The sequence below is a fragment of the Vulpes lagopus genome, chromosome 4 (genome assembly GCF_018345385.1).
Source record: "Vulpes lagopus strain Blue_001 chromosome 4, ASM1834538v1, whole genome shotgun sequence".
Classification (NCBI taxonomy): Eukaryota; Metazoa; Chordata; class Mammalia; order Carnivora; family Canidae; genus Vulpes; species Vulpes lagopus.
Window position 1 is genome coordinate 132962714 of NC_054827.1, and position 23887 is coordinate 132986600.

At 36.0% G+C, this 23887-nt stretch overlaps 1 protein-coding gene across 3 annotated transcripts in view; it reads left to right on the forward strand.

Annotated features, from left to right (window-relative positions):
* The window catches only part of PDS5A (PDS5 cohesin associated factor A), a 154250-nt gene that overhangs the window by 109504 nt on the left and 20859 nt on the right, over window positions 1–23887 (forward strand). For all 3 annotated transcript variants that reach the window (XM_041751997.1, XM_041751998.1, XM_041751999.1), the window contains 8 exons: window positions 665–823; window positions 3270–3338; window positions 4412–4548; window positions 7209–7332; window positions 7633–7837; window positions 8345–8459; window positions 20353–20485; window positions 21044–21163. In XM_041751997.1, the coding sequence (XP_041607931.1) occupies window positions 665–823; window positions 3270–3338; window positions 4412–4548; window positions 7209–7332; window positions 7633–7837; window positions 8345–8459; window positions 20353–20485; window positions 21044–21163 (1062 nt within the window). The remainder of the gene's footprint in view (window positions 1–664; window positions 824–3269; window positions 3339–4411; window positions 4549–7208; window positions 7333–7632; window positions 7838–8344; window positions 8460–20352; window positions 20486–21043; window positions 21164–23887) is intronic.

Sequence of the window (23887 nt, forward strand, 5' to 3'; positions counted from 1 at the left end):
CCCTGGGCCAAAGGCAGGCGCCAAACCGCTGCGCCACCCAGGGATCCCTATTTTACTTAATTTTAGCTTTATTGGCTCAGTGGTCCACATAACCTCAGAAAGTATAAGTAGGTAACTTTGAACTACCCAGTTTAAAGTACCTGACAACGCTACCTGAAAATTAGTCCTGTTTGTCTTTTCTTATGTATAATCCTTGGCCTGATTCCACTACTAGAAAGGTACTAGGAGTAAGTAAGATCAATTAGTACTCTTATGTGTTATTATAAATTGGATATAGTATCAACAGGACCCAGTGAATGCTTATTTATGGTCTGTGGTCATTTAAAATGTCCCTACAGGATAAGAAATCCAGTAATAAAACAAGCCTATTAATGTAGGCTTTTAATGCTAATTTGATGATACAGAAATGTTCTTGTTTTTACTTCTGCCTTTGATATGTTCTTTATTTTTCCCCCTTTCTGGATTCTTTCAATCTCCCTGAATTTCAGTAGTTGAACTAAGAATCAAGCATCTAATATGGCTGAAGTTACTTTTGATCATATCATTACAACAGATTTGTTTGAGCACAATAAATTTAAGAATGTCAGGAACATTTACTGTTTCCATAGAATGTCTAGATTTTTATAAGACAAAACTGGTAATTTTGACTATTTTATTTTTATAGCCACTCAGTAGGAGTCTGAATGCTGATGTACCAGAACAACTTATTACTCCGTTAGTATCATTGGGCCACATTTCTATGTTAGCACCAGATCAATTTGCTTCCCCAATGAAATCTGTAGTAGCAAATTTTATTGTGAAAGATCTGCTAATGAATGACAGGGTAAGTTTATAATTTAATTAAATTTAGAATAATGAGGCTAAAACTGTTTATATCTTTATTACAGAAACATTTCTGCTTCTCTTATTTTCCTTTTCAATTATTATGTTTTCATTCCTTATTTATTTATTTAAATTTCCAAATGACATCCTAACTTCATGTAGCTATTACAAGAACTTAACATTTAAGAAAATAAAAATGAGAACATGAGATGGATGAGTCATGAAGTAAAAAATATAAGTCAAATGCTATTATCCTAACATTTGAAGGACAATTTACTGGAATGCTAGAATTTTATTTTATCAGATGTTGTTAAAAATATAAGTGGATTTTTAACTAATGTTTTGAAATATAATGACATTGCATTTTTGGCATGAGGCCCATATTCTATTTTAGTTATTGAAGTGTGTGGGTTGGTGGGTATGTGCACGTGTATGTGCGCGCATGCTAATTTATTAGCCCTGGGTTGGAGCCTGGGAATTTATAGCTTGAAAAGGCTCCCCAAGTGATTCCTGAAATACACTTCTGATTAAGAATCACTGCTTTACCAAATAGATGTAATGAAGTTTATGGCCTACTTGGTCAAGGAGTGGATGACATTCAATGCAGTGCTAATTTGTCCAGCTTACCTGTTCCTTCCACATGATCCAATAGTCTTGAAGCCTTCGATATCCAAACTTAGAAAGACATTTGCCAATGCATTCCATTCTCTTTAACTTCCCCGATTTGGATGTAATAGACAAGAATGGAAGAGCATGGCTTAAGTGTCATTTCCCACTTAACATTTTCGCTGTTCATTGCACTGTTGATAGATGTGAATAGCAACAAACGTGAAATTTAAGACACCTCTTAAATACCTAGATTGTAGTTTAAGGTGGCTCTTTTTTGTTTGTGTGGTAAAATTTTATATATAATATAAACTTTTGGCATTTTTGCCATTTTAAAGTGTACAGTTCACTTACACTAATACACCAGCATTCCTATATTTGTTGTTGGGTTGGTGTTTTTGTTTTGTTTTGTTTTTTAAAAAACAAGTTTAATACCGTGTACGCCTACTCTATACCCAGGAAAGCCAAACAGCTCTCCAAAATGACCCAAACCACCACCTAAAATATGTACCCACATTGTTGTGAAACTGTCACCACCATTTTCTCAGAACCTTTTTTTTTTTTTTTTTTCCTCAAAACATTTCAATCTCAGACAGAGACTCTGTATTCATTAACCAGTAATCCCCATGGTCTCCTTCCCACAGCCTCTGGTAACGTCTGTTGTACTTCTGACTTTGAATTTGCCTCTTCTAGATGCCTCTTATCATACAATATTTGTCCTTTTGTGCCTGGCATATTTCACTTAGCATCATGACTTCAAAGTTCATTTGTATTATGTATCAGAAGTTCATTTTATGCAAAATGATGTATGTATAGCCTACATTTTGTTTATTCATCTGTTGATGGACAGTTGGGTTTCTTCCCACCTTTTGACTTTTGCAAATAATGCTGATCTGAACATTTGTGACCTTGTTTTCAGATCTTTTTGGTATATACTAAGGAATGGAATTGCTGAGTCACTTGGTCATTCTTTGTTAAACTTTTTGAGGGACCACCAAACTATCTTCCACAGTGACTGTACCATTTTGCATTCCCACTATCAAGGCACAAGTCTTCCAATTTCTTCACGTCTTTGCCAATACTTACTCTTTTCTGTGTTTTTGATAATGGCCTTTCTAGTGGATGTGAAGTAGTATCTTGTGGTTAGGGTTTGTGTTTCTTTCCCTAATGACTAACAATGTAGAAGGTTGTTTTTGTTTTTGTTTTCCCATGTGCTTTTATGCATTTGTGTATCTTCTTTGGACATTTAGTCCTTTGCATGCTTTTAATTGGGTTGTTTATTGTTGCTGAGTTGTCAGAATTTTTTGTATATTTTGAGTATTAAACCCTTGTCAGATATTTGTCAAATCAAAGATCATGAAGATTTTCCCCTGTATCATCTTCTTAGGATTTTAATAGTTTTAGCTCTTAAATTAATAGATCTTTGATCTATGGCTCTATATTGAGTTAATTTTTATGTGTTAGAAGTTCATCTTTTTTTTTTTTTTTTTTGGCTTGTGGATATCCAGTTTTTCCAGTACCATTTGTTGAAGTAATTGGTCTTAACCTTGTTAAAAATCAATTGGCCATATATGTGAGGGTTTTCTGGGTTCTCTGTTTCATTCCATTGGTCTATATGGCCATATATGTCAGTACCATCCATTTTGTCTTAATTACTATAAGTTTGTAGTAAGTTTTGAAATCAGGGAGATCAAGTCCTCCAACTTTGTTCTTTTTTCAAGTTCTGGTGACTTTCCGCTAGGTTTCCTAGAGCACTGCATTGTTCGGCATGAAAAACTTAATGAAGGAAACCTTAAAATTGCTTTTGTTTTTAAGAGTTAAATATATTCAATTGTCTATAGTCAACAGGTGAGAAGAATGGAAAATTATGGTCTCCAGATGAAGAGGTTTCCCCCGAAGTACTAGCAAAGGTAAATTTGTATAGGCCTTGATAACTTTTGTGTTGCATGAAGTACTTATTTTTAAATCAAAAGTTATGTTTCTCAAAGAAATTGTAGTCCTCATTGAGTTGTTTACATATAGATACATGTCAGCATCTTCTGTAGAACTTCCTGCTTGCTAAATTTCAGTGAGGCTGTTTTACACAGAAATTTGTGGAATGTTGATGCTCAGAAGCATCTCAGATCTAACCTCACTACAACTCTACAAAAATAGGAATATTAACTTGGCAAAACAGATGCTTGACATCAAATTGGTAACTTTAGATACATACAAAATTACTTCAGTAAAGGTAATTTTTAAAGTGTAATATTGGGATTGAAGCAAGACTCATTTGTTACCATCTTCATTGATAATATTTTTCACCCTTTGTAGCTTCCTAGTCGTGTTCCATCAATTCCTTTTTCCTTTTTATGATAAATATCGTAAATAGCACCTAGATCCTTTCGCTAGTTCTTTCATGTGTATTGGTAGCGTTCTTTTGAGTATAAACTTCCAAGTAATTATGACCACAAATAATTATGCAATCTTCTAGTTTTTAAATCAGGATAGTCAGATAGAATCAGACTTAATGATTTCTTCAAGATAGTTCTTGCAGTACTTATAAAAAAATTAACATCTATCTAAATAGCTCATTTTAATCACTATACTAGGTATAGTTTAAAAAGTTACTTTTAAACAATGTATTTTCAAATAATTTGAAAATCTTGGGCATGTGTGAAAAGCCTGGGTTCACAAGCCAGAGTTTAGGCAAATTATCCATCGTAGAAATGTGTCTCGTTGCCTTATCTATTGGAAATAAAAACACTTGCCTTGTAAGCTTGCTTGGGACATCAAATAAGTTAATGTACAGTTCTGGGAAAAGTGCATATTATAGATTAAAAGAATAAATATTCTTACTGTTATCATTATCCCACAGACATTTTTAATAAAACATGTCTACCAGCAATTAAGCAACCTCACTAATCTATTTGACATAAATTAATCTTCCATCTAATTGGAATTTTAAGTTCCTTTCTTTTTTTAGCATGTTAATATTTTATAGGTACAGGCAATTAAACTTCTGGTAAGGTGGCTGTTGGGTATGAAAAACAACCAGTCTAAATCTGCCAATTCAACTCTTCGATTATTATCAGCGATGTTGGTTAGTGAGGGTGACCTGACAGAGCAAAAGAGGATCAGGTGAGATCTTTCTTCCTTTCCAATTTTTACAGCTCAAAATGTTGGTAGAACTTACATAGGAACTATTTACCTAATTAATATTGAATCTTGTACCATATGCTTCAGGATCAGAATTTTTTTTTTTTTAATATTTTATTTAAATTCAGTTTGCCAACACTCAGGATTAGATCTAATATACTCACTTGGGGTTTTCATCTCAATGATGGAATGTTTCTTTTCACTTTTAAAGACCAGATTTTTCTAGTAAATGTTTAGTTGTAATCATTATATGTTACAGTTGGCTTCAAAATTTAGTTTACTTAAGCAAATATCTGTTGAAATACTACTCTTTTCAAAACACCATGAAAGGCATTGCAGCGAAAACAAGTAAGATTCAGTTCCTACCTTTTGCCCTGTAGTATAGTGATTGAATAAGTGGAGTGACTTGGTACTATGAAAGGAATACAAGCTTCAGTGGAGGGGTTTAAAGGAGGAAAAGTTACAGCCTTTCTGGTGGTTTGCAAAAGATTAAAACAGGGTTCTGTGAATGAGAAAAACAAATTGTTTCCATTTCTACACATTTTCACTGTTTTGGAAATCACCATTTCTTCTTTCTATTCATTTTAAGATGAAAATAAAAACAAATTTTTCATGATCGTATTTGTTTCAAATTCTTGACTTAAGGGTCCAGGAGTACCAACAGATAAAACTATAGAATTCTGCTTGTGATGTGTTCCTCCTCTAAAATGTGTTATTACAGGTTACATTTAACATAAATTTAAATTTATGCGTTCATTATTTATTGAGCACTGTCATCCTAGGTACTGCTGTGCTTTATTTAAAGGTATAAAATCTCTCCTTCCAAGAATATGCATTCAGTGAGGAGATTTGGAAATGAGCAAATTATAGTAGAGATGATGAATGCTTTGATAAACTGAAGAAAACCATGGAAAATTATCTTAATTTAGAATAAGCCAAGGGTAGTTTTTGTAGGAACAGATTAGAAGATTAGAGCCGAGTTAGGGATAATGAGAAGTTTTATATTTGGGGAAACTATGGCAAAGGCTTAATAATGAGCTCTAAGAAATCAGTGATAAATAGGCAGGATCTCCAATAGAGATAGAGGCTATAAATTATCAGTTTACCTTTTAAAAAATGTTTAGCATCACTAAATACATTAAATACAGCTTAAACTTAGCAATACCTCCTGCCTCTCAAATCAGCAAAAATATTTTTTAAAGTAATCACTTTTTTTTTTTTATGGGTTCAGAGTAATGGGTCTCCTCATTACTCCTTTGAACATAAATTGGCACAATCTTGGCTGGATAGTTTGGCATTTTGTGTCTAGATCCTTATAAATGTTACCATTTTGACTATTTTTATACTCATGAAATAAAGGAATCTTACGAATACATATATACGGACATGTTCTTTTCATCATTGTTTATCATCATAGAAAATAGGCAAATGGTTAATTGTGGAACACACATAAATCATGAAATAATTAGGCAAGTCTTAATTAGGTATTACATATCCCATGGTTTAACTTGGGCTCTAGAATCAGAAACTTCTACAACTCTACACTCCCATTTACTAGCTGTGTGAACTTATATAAACCACTTTTCTAAGCCTCAATTTCCTCATCCTACAGAGTGAAAATTAAATGAGAAAAAGCCTGTGACAGTTTCACACACTGACTAGCACAGACTTAAGCACCCAGATGGTAGTTACTTTTATTTAAATTCCTGAATTATTTGTCTTAGAAGCCATTTGAAGTTCCCTCAAGAATATCAATGTTCACTTTGATAATCCTATTGTCCAAGAGTGCCATGTTTTCTCCTCTTGTATGCTAATGATGGACTCCGACAGCTTTCCACATTTCCTGAAGTCTTCAAAATGTCATAACCATAGTATGTTTCACATAGAAGTTGAAATAAAACTGTCCTTTCATCCCATTCATTGTCACATTTTACCATTTAGGTAATAAACTACTGGGCATACTGGGCCGGACTGGGAATGCTGGACTTCCTTTTTTTTTTTTTTTTGCTACAAACAAAGTCTGCCCCAGAGACTAGTAGCCCAGATAGATACTGGCTCTCATTCCCATATTCTTTCCTTTTAGATATTTTTCTGATACCTCCCCTTCTGTAGTGTAAATCAACTCCTAATTGCTAGCCCCTCTATTTCATCAGACGTGTAGGCTTAAGCTAGATTTCTGGGGGGGGGGGGGGGGGGGTGAGTGTATGTGTGTATATGCATATGCATGTTTATGTACATGCATTTAAAAACTAGGAAATATGGATGATTTAATCAAGTTTTCTACAATGAATGTGTATTCCTCTTAAAATGAGGAATACCGTTCCTGATGTAAATGGTTCTTACTGACATTGGAATTAGTGTTAAGTTGTGATCCTAAGCGGAGCTGCTTGGCTGTGGTAGAGGATCTACACTAGAACATACTAAAAATGAAGATAAATAAATTTGTCGTTAGTCACAATGATTTGAACCTTTTTCCTTGCGTTGAGTTCAAGGACTCAAAGTAGTTTTCCCAGATATTTGTACGTTATGTCAACTTAAGCATAAATTATGCTAAAGACATTAACACACAAAAAGGGATCAAAACATTGTTGTGAATGATAATGGTTATAGGAAATGTTTATTTCTTTTTTGTTTGTTTATAGTAAATCTGATATGTCTCGCTTGCGATTAGCTGCTGGTAGTGCCATAATGAAGCTTGCTCAGGAACCTTGTTACCATGAAATTATAACTCCAGAACAGTTTCAGCTCTGTGCACTTGTTATTAACGTAAGTACTCCTCTTATTTTTGTCAATCACTTGGCCTTCAAAGTTAAATACATTTACTTTCTGTGGATACAGATCCATTTGCTGTGTGCACAAAAGGAATTGCTATTACAACTATTCTAAGTATCTTCTAAGTATTGTTTTTTATTCTCCAGTATAATTACCATTATTTTTTAAATGGAGACATTTGAAACAAACTGCTCTTTAATGTTTGCCAGTTTTTTTCTTAACTAGGTTATTTTGTCATGATTTTAAAAGTACTAACATTTTTATTTAAGTATTTATGGTTTTGTGCTGCTGTAGGATGAGTGCTACCAAGTAAGGCAGATATTTGCCCAGAAGTTGCATAAAGCTCTCGTGAAGTTACTGCTGCCATTGGAATATATGGCGATCTTTGCCTTGTGTGCCAAAGATCCTGTGAAGGAGAGAAGAGCACATGCACGACAGTGTTTACTAAAAAATATCAGTATACGCAGGGAGTACATTAAACAGAACCCCATGGCTACTGGTAAGTAATTTTGAAAGTTCCCAGTGTGCCAGTGTATCTTGTCAGTATATCAATTTGTAGGTGGGGTTTATTTCATATATTTCCATTGTAGTGTATTTATAATAACACCATAATTTTTGTAGAATGCTATTCCTGTAGTTGTGATATACTTAATGTCTAAAATCCTGGTTTCTCAGTCCTATTTATGGTGTAAAAACACTGTTTAGGGAAATTGCATTTTTCTTAGGGAATCAGCAGTGTGGCTTGATTTAAATACTTTGCTCGGGTGTCAGAGAATAAAGAAGTATTTTCCCAGCTTTACCAAGGTCCCACTGTATAATCTCAAATTATCCTTTTGGCTTTAATAGCTTTCAACACTGACATGTATTTCAGTATCATCTGGATAGCATGTTGCCTCTAATTTTAAATAATTGAGGAAAAAGATGGAAACTGAAGTAGAATGCAAACTAGAGAGGGATTTTATAACAGCTGTTATTATTATTGTTAATAATAATGTTTTCACTTTAGAGAAATTACTATCACTGTTGCCTGAATATGTAGTTCCATACATGATTCACCTGCTAGCCCATGATCCAGATTTTACAAGATCACAAGATGTTGATCAGCTTCGTGATATTAAAGAGTAAGTCGTATTGATTTTCAAGAATTTTAAAAATTATTTTTACTTATTGAAAAGATGATAATTTTTTTGTATTACTATTCCCATTAGAATAAAAACTCATCTGTAGTTTATTTATTATAAGTTTCATCTTACAAAATTTTTCTCATCTGACAAGTTCTTTTATATTCTTTTGTTTCCTGTTTGCAATTAGCTGAGTCTTTGAAATAGGTTGGTTTGGTTATTTTAGTTTTTATATTATTTTTACTATTTGTATTAAGATGGTTTTAAGTTACCTCATTTCAATAATTTAGAAAGCCACGTAGTAAAATTTTTCTCCTTGAAACTGAACTTTCAAACTCAAAAGATAATGCCTTAAAAATATACATGTACAAAAATATATATACATATTCTGTGGCAAGATTATGGTAATACAAAATGAAGTTTGTTAACACCAGTCACAGATTTGTATCTAGTGGAAAGACGGCAAGTAAACAATAATTAAAAAACACTGTTGAAGAAGTGTTATTTATGTAAAATAGGACTTTACATGATAGAGTGAAAGAGTGAGAGGCAGCCTAAGTTTGCCTACAAATGACCTCCAAGAAACTTTTTTTTTTTTTTTAACGGAAAAACAAGAATTGATTTATTTTCCTTTTAAATCCCACACCACAACATTTTACTGAAGTGAAGTGATTTTAATCTACAGATACAAAGACTAAGTGATACTCAGAATATTTTTTACAAGTTTAATTTTAAAATAGATTTGAATTCACAACAGGTCCTACAGTGATTTCAAAAAATCAGGCACTCCAGAACACAATGTGGAAGTGTAACAATTATGTGATGACTTTTTTTTTTTGCAATGACTTCTTAATAGTCCAAGGGTATAAAGACCTTTGAAAGAAATTAGTTTTTCTACAGTATTAACTCCGAAAAGCTATTCTCCTTTATAGATGACAACATTATTGTCAGTTTCATATACTTCTACTTTATAAAGAACTCCCAGAGGAAGAAATTTCTGGAGGTTTTCCCAGATATATATAGCTATATTTTCTGTCGTGCTTACAGCATCTGCAAAGCATGGCACATCCAGATCCAGATTCTAATGATCAAGGGCCTTCATAATTGTCTCCTCCATGTACTCTTTGAGGTCGGTCAAATTCATAACCATTCCTGTAATTTGATCAGTCTTTATAATTGTGCCCATAGTCATTTGGATTGTTTAATTTCCCAAACGTTTTCAGGTTTTCTTCATTACTCAGAGATTTGCTGAGTAATGGGTTGCACTGAGGAAGACAAGGTGGGACAGTTGTGCCCAGCAGCGACCGCATTGATTGCCTTGCCTCCAACCTTCAAGAAACTTTATTTTTTTTTTTTTAATTTTTTATTTATTTAATGATAGTCACAGAGAGAGAGAGAGAGAGGCAAAGACACAGGCGGAGGGAGAAGCAGGCTCCATGCACCGGGAGCCCGATGTGGGATTCGATCCCGGGTCTCCAGGATCGCGCCCTGGGCCAAAGGCAGGCGCCAAACCGCTGCGCCACCCAGGGATCCCCCTTCAAGAAACTTTAAACCAATATTTACTTTCTCTTCTGTTACTATGATTTTGCTTTGTACTCTTAAATTGTAAGCTTCAACTTGTATTTAAAAGTATTAAGATTTTTGTATGTGTGACCTTATTCCTGATCTTATTTAAGGATATAATCAACATTTATCTCTGCCTCCTGCAGCTTTCATTACTGAAAACATGTCAATATCTTTTTTTTTTTTTAAGATTTTATTTATTTATTCATGAGAGACACAAAGAGAAAGAGGCAGAGACACAGGCACAGGGAGAAGCAGGGCTCCATGCAGGGAACCTGATGAGGGACTCAATCCAGGGTCTCCAGGATCACGCCCTGGGCCTAAGGCAGATGCGCAACCACTGAGCCACCCAGGTGTCCCAAAATGTGTCAATATCTTCATTGAAAGAGATGTTATATCTTGTCCAACATTACTGTTAAGCACTGGGTCATGCTCCTTACATTTTGAAGTCTTGTCATTTCATTGTTATTTCCAATACATCATTCTAGTAGTATTGTCTATTCCAAATGCTTGAAAATAAGTCTGCATTTTTATTTTATCTTTTTATTTTTTTAAAAAGATTTTATTTATTTATTCATGATAGACATAGAGAGAGAGAGAGACGCAGAGACACAGGCAGAGGGAGAATCAGGCTCCATGCTGGGAGTTCGATGCGGGACTCGATCCCGGGACTTCAGGATTGCGCTCTGGGCCAAAGGCAGGCACTAAACTGCTGAGCCACCCAGGGATCCCCAAGTCTGCATTTTTTTTTTTTTAAGATTTATTTATTTATTTGTGATAGAGAGAGAGACAGACAGACAGGAGGAGGAGAAGCAGGCTCCATGCCGGGAGCCTGACGTGGGACTCGATCCTGGGACTCCAGGATCACGCCCTAGGCCAAAGGCAGGCGCTAAACCACTGAGCCACCCAGGGATCCCTGCATTTTTAAAAATAATTTTCTTTAAGGTTTTTAGTTGATCTGTATTTTAGGAAGCCACATAATTAGGTTCTAGTCCCAGCTGTGTAATTAAATACTTCTCTGGCCCTCATTTGTACCTATAAAATGCAGGAGATAAAATAGTTAATTCCCATAATGTCTTCCAGTTCTTCATGTTTATTTTGTAAATATTTACATTTGTATTTACAAATTTTTTTCATTAAAAACCTTTAGTTGGGGGTATCCCAGAAAGCGCTTCCATAAAATGAAACATGATGTTTGACTTTGCCACAAAGTCTATGTTAGAGGACATTTCAGCATATTTCAGGTTCAAAGCAGTCATGGAGGTAGGATTAAAATTAAGAGAGATAACTGTTGTGAAAAGAATATTGACGTAAAAGAAGTCATTGGAGTTAGAATTGAAATCACTGGCACATATTTTTTTGTTCTGTCTAGCGAGCAACATTTTTTAGTATCTTTAAACAGTTATTTTTAAGTTACCATGTCATTTGAAGTATTAAATAATATTTTTTCAAACTGGTCTTTAACATTGTGGAAGTTATTAACTTACTATTGTGTCACTATTTGCTTTGGCTTCAGAGTCTTTTACATAAATTTTTAGAATTATTTCTTCAAGTTCTGTGAAAAATGCAGAATTTTTTTTAAGATTTTATTTATTTATTCATGAGAGACAGAGTGAGAGAGGCAGAGAGAGAAACAGGTTCCATGCAGGGAGCCTGATGTGGTACTCGATCCCAGGACTCCAGGATCACACCCTGGGCCAAAGGCAGGCGCTAAACCACTGAGCCACCCAGGTGTCCCCTAAAAAATGCAGAATTGCATTGAATCTACACATTGCTTTGAAATAGTATGGATATTTTAACAATATTCTTCCCACCCAAGAACATAGAATATCTTTCCATTTTTGCATTTTTCTACACATTGCTTTGAAATAGTATGGATATTTTATTTTATTTTATTTTATTTAAATTTTTATTTATTTATGATAGTCACACACACAGAGAGAGAGAGAGGCAGAGACACAGGCAGAGGGAGAAGCAGGCTCCATGCACCGGGAGCCCGACGTGGGATTCGATCCAGGGTCTCCTGGAGCGTGCCCTGGGCCAAAGGCAGGCGCCAAACTGCTGCGCCACCCAGGGATCCCTGGGTATTTTAACAATATTCTTCCCACCCATGAACATAGAATATCTTTCCATTTTTGCATTTTTCAGTATCTTTCATTAATGTGTTACAGTTTTTAATATATAAATCTTTCATCTTCTTGGCTAACTATATTCCTAGATGTTAGGAATTCTGGGTGTACTTATAAATGGGAATATTTTCTTAATTTCTCTTCTGATAATTATTAGTGTAAAAGATACAACATATTTTTGTGTATTTTGTATTCTGCAACTTTATTGAATTTAATAGTTCTAACAGTTTTTTTTATGAAGTCTTGAGTATTTTTCGTATGTAATATCTCATCTGCAAATAATGACAGTTTTACTTCTTTCCAATTTGGATGCCTTTTTTTTTTTTTTTTTTTTTTTTTTTTACTTGCCTGATTGTTCTGGCTGAGATTTCTAATACTCTGTTGAATAAAAGTGGTAAAGTGGTAAAGAGTGGAAAAAAACAGACATTCTTGTCTTACTCCTGATCTTAGAGGAAAGGCTTTCAGGTCTTTACCATTGAGTATGTTATATGTGCTCTTTATTATCTTGATGTATGTTCCCTCTATACCCACTTTGTTGAGAGTTTTTATCATAAAATGATACTGAATTTTGTCATTTACTTTTTCTGCATCTATTGAGATCATTGTATAATTTTTACCCTTCATTTTGTTAACGTGGTATATACTACATTGATTCATTTGTGGATGCTGAACTATCCTTGAATCTCTGTAATTAATCCCACTAAGTCATGGTATATGATTCTTTTAATGTACTGTTGAATTCAGTTCGCTAATATTTTGGAGAGAATTTTTACGTCTATGTTCATCAGGGATATTGGCCTCTAGCTTTTCTTTTTTGTGGCATCCTTGTCTGGTTTTGGTAACAGGGTAGTGCTGGCCTTGTGAAATTTTTTGGAAGAGTTTCCTCCTCTTTTCTGGATGAATTTGAGGATTGGTATTAATTCTTCCTTGAGCGTTGGTAGAATTCACCAGGGAAACCATATGGTTCTAGACTTTTGTTTTTTGGTTGGTTTTCAAGTACTGTTTCCATCTTCTTACTAGTAATTGGTCTTTCAGATTTTGTATTTCTCCATGATCCAGTCTTGGTTAATTTACATATTTCTAGGAAGTTATCCATTTCTTCTAGGTTGTTCCATTTGTTTGCATATGAGTTTTCATAGCATTCTGTTATGATCCTTTGTATTCTGTGATATCAGTCATAACTTTGAGTAGTCTTTTTTCTTGGTCAGTCTGGCTCAGTTTTTCAAAGAAACAGTTCTTAGTCTCATCAAGAGATTGATTTTTTTCCTATTGTTATTTTAGTCTATTTCATTTATTTCTTCCCTAAATTTTGTTATTTCCTTACTTCTACTAACTTTGGCCTTCGTTTGTTCTCTTTTTCCCCCTTCTTTAAGGTGTAAACTTAGTTTGTTTCTGGAGGTAGGCATTTATTGCTATCAACTTCACTGTTAGAACTTCCTTGTTAGATGCTTTTGCTGCATCCTGTAAATTTTGTTATGTTACATTTCTATCTTTGTCTCAAGGTATATCCTTTATTTCTCTTTTGATTTTTTTCCTGATCCACTGGTTGGATGTTGTTTAATCTCTACATACTTGTGAATTTTTTAGTGTTCTTTGTATAGTTAATTTCTGGTTTCATACCATTATAGTCGAAAAAGATGCCTGATATTATTTCAGTCTTAAAATCACTAGGACTTTGTTTTGTGGCCTAACATATGATCTATCTTAGAAATGTTCCATGTGCACTTAAGAAAAACATGTTTTGTTTTTTTTTTTTTTTTAGAAAAACATGTATTTTTAAAAAAAGAAAAACATATTTGTTGCTTTTGTATGGAATGTTCTGTAAATATCTATTAAGTCCATCTGGTCTAACACATCGTTTAATCAATGTTTTCTTTCTTTTTTTTTTTTTTTTTTTAAGATTTCATTTATTTATTCACAAGAGACACAGAGAGAGAGAGGCAGAGACACAGGCAGAGGGAGAAGCAGGCTCCATGCAGGGAGCCCAATGTGGGACTCGATCCCGGGTCTCCAGGATTACACCCTGGGCTGAAGGCAGTGCTAAACCGCTGACCCATCGGAGCTGTCCAGATCAATGTTTCCTTATTGATTTTTCTGTCTAGATGATTTGTTCATTGAACTAATAGAGGCATTAGAGTCCCTATATATAATAAATTATAATAATTATCTAAATACTATTATTGTATTTCTCCTTTTAGGTCTGGTGCTTATATGTTAGGTGCTCCTATGTTGGGCGCATAAATATTTACAAAAGTTAAATCTACTTCTTTGTTGTTCCCTTTCTCATTATATAACACTCTTTTTTGTGTTTTATTTTGTGTTTTATTACAAGTCATTGTTTAAAGTATTTTGTCTGATACAAGTGTAGCTACCAGAGTTTGTATTTGCTTGTAATATCTTTTTCCACTTCTTTTTTTTCTTTTTAAAGACTTTATGTATTTGTTCATGAGAAACACAGAAAGAGAGAGAGAGAGGCAGAGACACAGGCAGGCTCCATGCAGGGAGCCTGATGTGGGACTCGATCCTGGGTCTCCAGGATCACACCCTGGGCTGAAGGCGGCGCTAAACCGCTGGGCCACCCGGGCTGCCCTCTTTTTCCATTTCTTCATTGGGTGTCTCTCTTGCAGGCAGCATATAGATGAGTCTTGTTTTTTATCCAGCCAGCCATTCTTTTTTTTTATTATTATTACAGAATTTAATCTATTTACTTTCAAGGTAATTATTGATATGTATGTGCTTATTGCCATTTTGCTCATTGTTTTGTGGCTGTTTTTGTAGTTCTCCTCTGTTCCTTTAGTCTTTTGTTCACTTGCTTTGTGGTTTGATGACTTCCTTTAGTGGTATGCTTATATTCCTTCCTCTTTATCTTTTGGGTATTTACTATAGGTTTTTATTTATGGTTACCATGATGCTTACCTATAACAACTTATAGCAGTCTATTTTAAGTTGCTAACAACTTGTTTGATCCCATTCTAAGTCTCAACATTTTAACTCTCCTCCCCACGTTTTATGGTGTTGATTTTACATTTTGCATCTTTTTATCTTATATTTCCCTTAACTAATTATTGAATCAAAGTTATTTTTATTACATTTGTCTTTTAACCTTCATACTAGCTTTATAAGTAATTCCCTACCTTTACTATCCTATATATTTACCTTTCCAGTTTCACATGTGTTCTTGTTACCAATTAGGGCCCTTATTCGCCTGAAGAAGTCCCTTTGACATCTTTCCTACAACCAGTTTAGTGGTGATGAACTCCTTTAGCTTTTACTTTTCTGGAAACTCTTTCTCTTTCCATTCTGGAAGATAATCTTGGAAGGTAGAGTATTCTTGGTTGTTTTCTTTTAGCACTTTGAATATATTGTGCTATATCTTCTTGGCCTGTAAAGGTTGTGCTGAAAAATCTGTTGATAGTCCTTGGGGATTCTCTTATATGTAACAATTTTTTTCTCTTGTTGCTTATAATATTCTCTCCTTGTCTTTAACTTTTGACATTTTAATTGTAATGTGTCTTAGTGTAGGTCTCTTTGGGTTCATCTATTTTGGAACTCTCTGCGCCTCCTGAATCTGGTGTATATCTCCTTCCCTACATTTAGGAAGTTTTCAGGCATATTTCTTCAAATAATAATTCTGCCTCTTCCTTTCCTTCTGGAAGCTCTTCTGGAAGAAGCAGCTCTTCTGGAAGCTTGCAGTTCAAATATGAGTCCATTTGATATCCTTTCACTTCCTGAAGCTATTTTCACCTTTTATATCATTATTTTTCTTTTGCTGCTCTGATTGGGTGAATTCCACTGCCTTATCCTTAGGTTGACTGATCCTTAATTTATGTTTCATATCTAGTCTGCTATTGAACCCCCTTATAATATTGTTTAGTTCCATTATTATATTCTTCAGCTCTATGATTTCTGGTTGGCACTTTGTTATAATTTCTTCCCTGTTGAAGTTCTCACTCTGTTCATCCAGTCTCCTCCCCAGTTTAGTGAGCATTTTATGACCATTACTTTGAACTCTTAATACATTTTCTTAGGTTCCTTAAGGGTTGTGTGTGTGTGTGTGTGTGTGTGTGTGTGTGTGTGTGTGTGGTTTTTTTTTAAGATTTTATTTATTCATGAGAGACACATAGAGGCAGAGGGAGAAGCAGGCCCCATGCAGGGAGCCTGATGTGGGACTCGATCTCTGGACCCAGGATTACACCCTGAGCCAAAGGCAGACACTCAACCACTGACTCACTCAGGCGTCGTCCCTCCTTAAGGCTTTTTTTATGAGGTTTTAGCTTATCTTTCACTTGGAACATATTCCTGTTTCTTCATTTTTTGCTTGACCCTCTGTATTGGTTTCTGTACAGTAGATGGAACATCTTTTCTAGTCTTGAAGGAATGACCTTGTACAGGAGTTGAACCTTCTCATTTGGTCCTTCCCCAGCTCTCAGTCATCCCTCAAAGCTTTGAGTGTGTCAAGCAGCCTGTTTTATTTTTAATAGTTCTCAGTAGTTAAGGATGTGGCAAGAGGTGTCAGTGTCCCATAATGGAGGATCTCTGCATCTACATTCAGGCTGACTGGAACCCAGACCTTTAGGCAGCTGCTTTTAAAAGTTATGGAGATACATACAGTTCTCAGGGGCCACAAGCATAAGCCTCACTGACCACCAGAGCCAGGCAGGTATGGTATGTCCCCCCGGTGGCATTCATAAAAATAGAGGTTCCGGACAAGTATATGGCCTCCGTTCTGGGAGATACCAACAAACTGGAGAAAGACCAAGAGCACCAAGATGGCATTTATAGCCTGTGTTCTTTAAGGAAGCACCAGAAGCCACTAAATGTTTGTGAAACCTGAGTCCTGCCCTTAGTCCAAAGCTCCAGGACCAATTGGCCTTTTCACAGGAAACTCAAGGTATGCCTTAGTCTATTGTCTGTGCAGCATCCTGAGGGTGGTAGCCTGCCAAGGGCCATCCCTCTGATGAACACAGTCCCTGGAAAATCCAGGATGCAAGCTCCTTCAGCCACCAGAGCCAAGTGATTAAGGGGTGCCCCCTGAGCATCAGGCACCAGATGGAAAGCCCCCTTCCAGGAGACACTGGCCCTCTGGAGCATGGCAGAGGGTGAGCATGAAAATTAGTGCCTGCCCTCAGAGGTCTCTGGAAAGGATATCAGTCAACCTCCAGATGATTGTTATCATTAGAAGTCTGCCCCTCAGATTCTGATGATTAGCTAATAGGCCTCCTGCACAGAAAGACTAAGCTCCTGGGTCAATTGCCTCTTGCTGTGCCCGGGAGGGATGGTAGCTGGTAGCTGTTTAGGCACTCTTTGTGCATTGGTTACAGTCCTTGGGGACTCATGAATGTAAGCCCCATTGGCCACCAGTGTCAGGTGATGTAGAAGTATTCCTTGGCAGCAGTCACAAAAATTGGGGCACCAGGGGAGGGTTATGAACTCCTGTCTAGGTGCTTATTATGCTCCCATGTGACCAGAAACACAAACACCTCTGTTCTCTAGAGACAGGTGTTTAAGAGATGTCCTCTTGGGCAACACCCACAAAAGTCAGGGCACCAGACACATGTAAAGGTTCCCTTCTGGGAAACGGCAAAGGGAGAATGCTTCATCCCTGGAGAGTGTTCCAGCAGGCTTCTAGATGTGTAAGTTAATTTAGCTGCCTGCCCTTCAGGTGGAGGCTTTAAGCAGGTTAATGTTCTCCACTTTAAGCTTCTTCTGAGCTGGACCCAGGGGCAAGTCAGTTCCAGTACACAAACCCTTTTTAGAGGCATTTCTCAGATTGCTACAGACTTGTGGGACCCACTAGGGGGACTCATCTCTTATGTTCCGATCTTAAAAGTTAGGGTGCCCGGTGTGGGGTTTGAACCTTTCACTCCTTAGGAAGAAGTTTCAGGTATTTAAGTTCCCTCCAAGTTGTGGTTCACAGCACCAGGGGTGGGGGTTCATGGTTAGATTGTGTCCCGGCCTCTCCTACCCACTTTGATGTGGTTTTTTCTTGTTTGCTGAATGTATAGTCATCACTCAGTTAGCCTTTAGGTTTTTTTTAAGAGGAAATTGGTTCCATATGTAGCTGTAGGTGCACTATGTTCCTGAGGGTGATGAGTTCAGGTTCTTACTGCATCATCATCTTGAATCAGACCAAGTTCTCTGTTTCTTACTGATCTTCTTTCTGGCTTTTCTATCCATTATTGAAAGTAAGGTATTGAAGGGGCACCTGGGTGGCCCAAGGCATCCAACTCTTGGTTTGTGCACGGGTCATGATCTTGGGGTTGTGGGAACGAGCCCCGCATCAGGCCCCACACTCAGCAAGGAGTTGGAGTCTCTCCCTCTGCCCCTCCCTCCATTTGTACTCTCTCAAACGTGCACACTCTCTCTCTGAAATAAGTCTTGAAAAAAAAAAAAAATAGGGACACCCAAGTGACTCAGTGGTTGAGCTTCTGCCTGGGGTGTGATCCTGGAGTTCCAGGATCAAGTCCCGCATGAGGGCTCCCTGCATGGAGCCGCCTTCTGTCTCTGCCTCACTTTGTGTCTCTCATGAATGAATAAATAAAATCTTTTAAAGAAAGAAAGAAAGGAAGGAAGAAAGAAAGAAAATAAGGTATTGAAATCTCTGGTTATTTTCACAGAATTATCTATTTCTCTCTTTAATTCTGTCAATTTTTACCTCATGTAATTTTGGGACTCTGTTAGGTTTGTATGTGTTTTATGATAGTATCTTCTTGCTGAATTGAACCATTTATCAGTGTAGTACTTCTGGGTCTCTTATAATCCTTTTTTACTTTAAGTCTATTTTGTCTGATCATAAAATAGCTACCAGCCCTCTTTTGGTTACTATTTGCATGGAAAAAAAATTTTTTCTTATCCTTTTACTTTCAGATGCTTTATGGTTTGGGTTGTTTTTTTTTTTTTAAGATTTTTATTTATTTATTCATGAGAGATATTTATTTATCCATGCAGGGAGCCTGCTTCTCCCTCTGCCTGTATCTCTGCCTCTGTGTCTGTGTCTCATGAATAAATAAATTTTTTTAAAATCTTAAAAAAAAAAAAACAATCTCTTGTAGATAGATATAGATAGATCATTCTTTTTTTTTCCTCCCTTCTTTTTCCATTCTTCTTACCTCTGCCTTTTAACTGGGGGCTTTAATCTATTTTCATTTGAAGTAATTACTGATTTATTTCTGCGATATAGCTGTTTGCTTTCTCTGCCTTATATATGTTACTTAATTTCCTTCATTACAGCTTCTCTTTTTTATATCTAGATTTTTTTTATAATGAACCTTTTTGATTCCCCTCTTTTCTGTATATTTTTAGTTATTTTCTTAGAGATTCCAAATAATACTTATAACAACCTAGACTGAATAAAAGTAGCTTAGTTTCAAGAGTTACACTTTGTCCTTTACATCTCTACTCCTTTCCTTTAGTATTGTAATTGTGGTAGAAATTATATCTTTTTACATTATTTCCTTTTATATAGATGTAATTATTACTTTATGTATTTAAAGGCAAATACATTGAGTAATAATTACATTGAAAGTACAATAATGCTGGCTTTTATATTTACTTATGTGGTTATCTTTACTATTTGCTAATGTTCTTTATTTCTTCTTATGGTTTTAGTTACAGTCTAGTCTTGTCCTTGTATTTCAGCCTGAAGGACTCCATTTAATGGTTCTTTTAAAACATGGTTCTTTTAAAAATGAACTCCACTAACCTAGTGCTGAATTTCCCCTTCACAATAGTCTTTTAAAACATTTACATAGAATATAGGCAAAGAGGTATGCATACATTATCATCAAATGGTTTGTCCTCTGTTGATGCAGTAAAGCAGTAAGTCCCATGGGTGCCTGAGATTTATCCTGGAAACTTAATATAAACAGGCCCTACCTAGACCTACATAGTTTGCAGAGTCAAAATGGAAAGACTTTGCTGCCTGCTGGTTTTCTCACCATTGCTGGGCAATGATGATACATGTCGAATCATCTAAATGTCTATTGAATACCTGTAGAATGAATCTTTATGTGCCTCATGAAACTGTCAGACTTTCTTGTATTAAGCTATTTTTTTATTTTTAATATTTTATGGTTTAGTTTATATTTTCTCTTATTTTGTTATATCCAGACAACAGACCTTCCTAATAAGATATTTAATTCATTTTAAGCAAAGCACCTACGTTTAGCCTCTTTTTATAGGCAAGTATGTTTATCGTTTAGGTGCCTATGGTTCATGCTTGAAGTTTTAATGACAAAGAATGAAAACAATAGCCATGCATTTATGAAGAAGATGGCAGAGAACATCAAGTTAACAAAAGATGCCCAGTCTCCAGATGAATCCAAGATGAATGAAGTAAGATATGTATTAGGCCAGTCTGTATTAAGATAATTACAGGAAAAAATATTACAATCCTTGTCCCACTTGTTCTTCCCATTACATAATAAATTAGATTACAGAATGTTTGTAAAAATGTATTTATGGTCAGTTTGATTGTATTTTATTATAATTGAATTCTATTATTTGAGGAATGTTTATTACCTGGAAAAGGACTTTAAAACTTCTACAGAGCAAGAAGATAAAAACTAATAAAATTTACTACTCTGCTGTCTTACGAACTTTTAGTAAGTTACACAGAGAAGTAAATATTCCTTTTTGTATGTTTCCCTTGGTTTAGTTTGGTTTATTTGTTTTTAGTGTATACTTGGCATTCATGTTAATTAGGTAAAGGGTTTTTTGTTATTGCTTACCAGGAGGCTGCACATAAAGAAGAAATGTAAACATAAATGTGAAATGTTCAAGGAATACCCACATAACCTTTTGATTTCATTTTATGCATCCGGTAGAATTGGTACTTGTGGTTACTTTGTGCTACTGAAAGTTATATAAGATCTTTCTTTCTTTCTTCCCTAGAAACTTTATACAGTATGTGATGTGGCTCTGTGTGTTATAAATAGTAAAAGTGCTTTGTGCAATGCAGATTCACCAAAGGATCCAGTCCTTCCAATGAAATTTTTTACACAACCTGAAAAGGTAATATTTTTTCTTCATTGTTCTACCACCACACTAAACTGATTTAAATTTCACTTACCATCAACCTGAATGGCAAATAGTGGATTGTCTTGACTATGGAGTAAGAAATACCTCCTTGTATTTGTATCAAGGAATGGGAGATTGTCTCCCTGAACAAATGTCATTCTCAGACAGCCCAGGTGGCTCAGCGGTTTAGCGCCGCCTTCAGCCCAGGGCCTGATCCTGGAGATCCAGGATCGAGTCCCAAGTCGGGCTCCCTGTATGGAGCCTGCCTCTCTCTGCCTGTGTCTCTGCCTCTCTCTCTCTCCCCCCGCCCTCTCTTTCTCTCTCTCTCTCTCTCTGTGTGTCTCTCATGAACAAATAAATAAAATCTTTTAAAAAAAAAATGTCATTCTCACCTTACAGAGTAGAATGCAAATCAAAGTTGATGTTCTTATGTAACTATTCCTTCTCAATATTTCTAGTATGTAAGAGTTTTTGATTTCTTAAATTATTTTAATATCACATTATTTATTTATTAAAAAGATTGTATTCATTTATTTGACAGCACAAACAGGGAGAGCTGCAGGCAGAGGGAGAGGGAGAAACAGACTCCCTGTTGAGCAGGGAGCCTCATGCAGGGCTCAATCCCAGGACCCTGGGATCATGACCTGAGCTGAAGGCAGACGCTTAACCGACAGAGAGCTACCCAGGAACGTGTTAATCTCACTTTATTAAAACAGTGTATTTTATCAGGCAAGAAATAAATGTTTGGTACAGTGTAAATATATATAAAATATATAATATGTATGAAATAATGTTAGAATTAACATTGGTCTTACCAAATGATAACCCTGTATTTTTTTTTAAGATTTTATTTATTTATTCATAGAGACCCAGAGAGAGAGAGAGAGGCACAGAGACACACACAGGCAGAGGGAGAAGCAGGCTCCACCCAGGGAGCCTGACATGGGACTCGATCCCAGGTCTCCAGGATCAGGCCCTAGGCTGAAGGTGGCGCTAAACTGCTGAGCCACCTGGGCTGCCCCGATAAACCTGTATTCTAATCAACTGCTTCTAACTTAAGAGACTTTAGACGAGTTAACTCTTCCAAGCCTCAGTTTCTATCTCCCTAAAATCCAAGTGATAATACCTATGAACAATTACTAATATTATGTCTATAATTTTATAACAGTTTGTCATTTAGTAAGTATTCAGTATATGGTAGTAATAATTAATACATCATATATTTGTTCTGCTATCAGCAAATTAAGTTTTCCACGTAAGTAAGTTTACCTACCAGCTAACTAAAGCTCTTTGTTTTTCCAACTAATCAGAATTTAAAAACTTTTTTTAGGAGTGCCTGCTCCCCTTGCTTGTGCATATTCTCTCTCTCTCTCTCTCTCTCTCTCTCTGTCAAATAAATAAATAAAACCTTTTTTTTTTTTTTTTTTTTTTTTTAAATTTATGATAGTCACAGAGAGAGAGAGAGAGGCAGAGACACAGGCGGAGGAAGAAGCAGGCTCCATGCACCGGGAGCCCGATGTGGGATTCGATCCCGGGTCTCCAGGATCGCGCCCTGGGCCAAAGGCAGGCGCCAAACCGCTGCGCCACCCAGGGATCCCAATAAAATCTTTTTTAAAAAATTTTTGTATTTATTTCTGGCTTTGAGGAAGTATTTGGAAGTTTAACCTTCCTGTGCTTTGTTTAAAAAACAGAATCCTAATTTTTTTTCTTTTAAGTAGGCTCCACACCCAAATGGGGCTTGAACGCAGGACCCTGAGATCCAAGAGTCACAGGCTCTACCAAGTGAGCCAGCCAAGCACCCCCAGAATAAAAATATGTTTTTAATTGGGGAAAAAATTTTTTTTAAAGATTTTATTTATTTATTCACAAGAACACCCACAGAGAGACAGAGACACAGGCAGAGGGAGAAGCTGGCTCCAAGCAGGGAGCCTTACATAGGACTCAATCCTGGGTCCCCAGAATCACGCGCTGGGCTGAAGGCGGCGCTAAACCGCTGAGCCACCCGGGTCGCCCTTAATTGTAAAATTTTTTTTTTAATTCTATACATTTTCAAACCTGAAGATACACTTCAGAACATTCAGGGTAATAATCTCCCTTTTAGAGTATTTTACAAAAGAACATACCAGGGGGGAAAAAAAAAAACATACCAGGAAATGGAGCTTCCTACTTTCAGTGCCATACTTTGACAAAAATTTTAAATAGATTTTCTTTATTTGATATTCAGCACTTACTGTGCCTGATTTTTTTGTTTATTTTTTAAGATTTTATCCATTTATTTATGGAAAGACACAAAGAGAGGTAGAGACATAGGCAGAGGGAGAAGCAGGTTCCCTGTGGGGAGCCTGATCCAGGACTTAATCCCAGGACCTCGGGATCATGCCCTGAGCCAAAGGCAGATGCTCAACCACTGAGCCACCCAAGCGCCCCTAGTTTTTGATAATAAAGATTCAAAGTTCTTTGCCTTCTATTTGAGTATATACTGGTTTATGTAAATAGTCCTACCTGAGCTCTTGAATTAAATTTATTTATTTTTAAAGATTTTATTTATTTATTCATGAAAGACACAGGGAGAGTCAGAGACATAGGCAGAGGAAGAAGTAGGCTCCATGCAGGGAGCCCAATGTGGGACTCCAGGATCATACCCCGGGCCGAAGGCAGATGCTAAACCGCTGAGCCACCCAGGGATCCCTCTTGAATTAAATTTAAATTTACTTTATT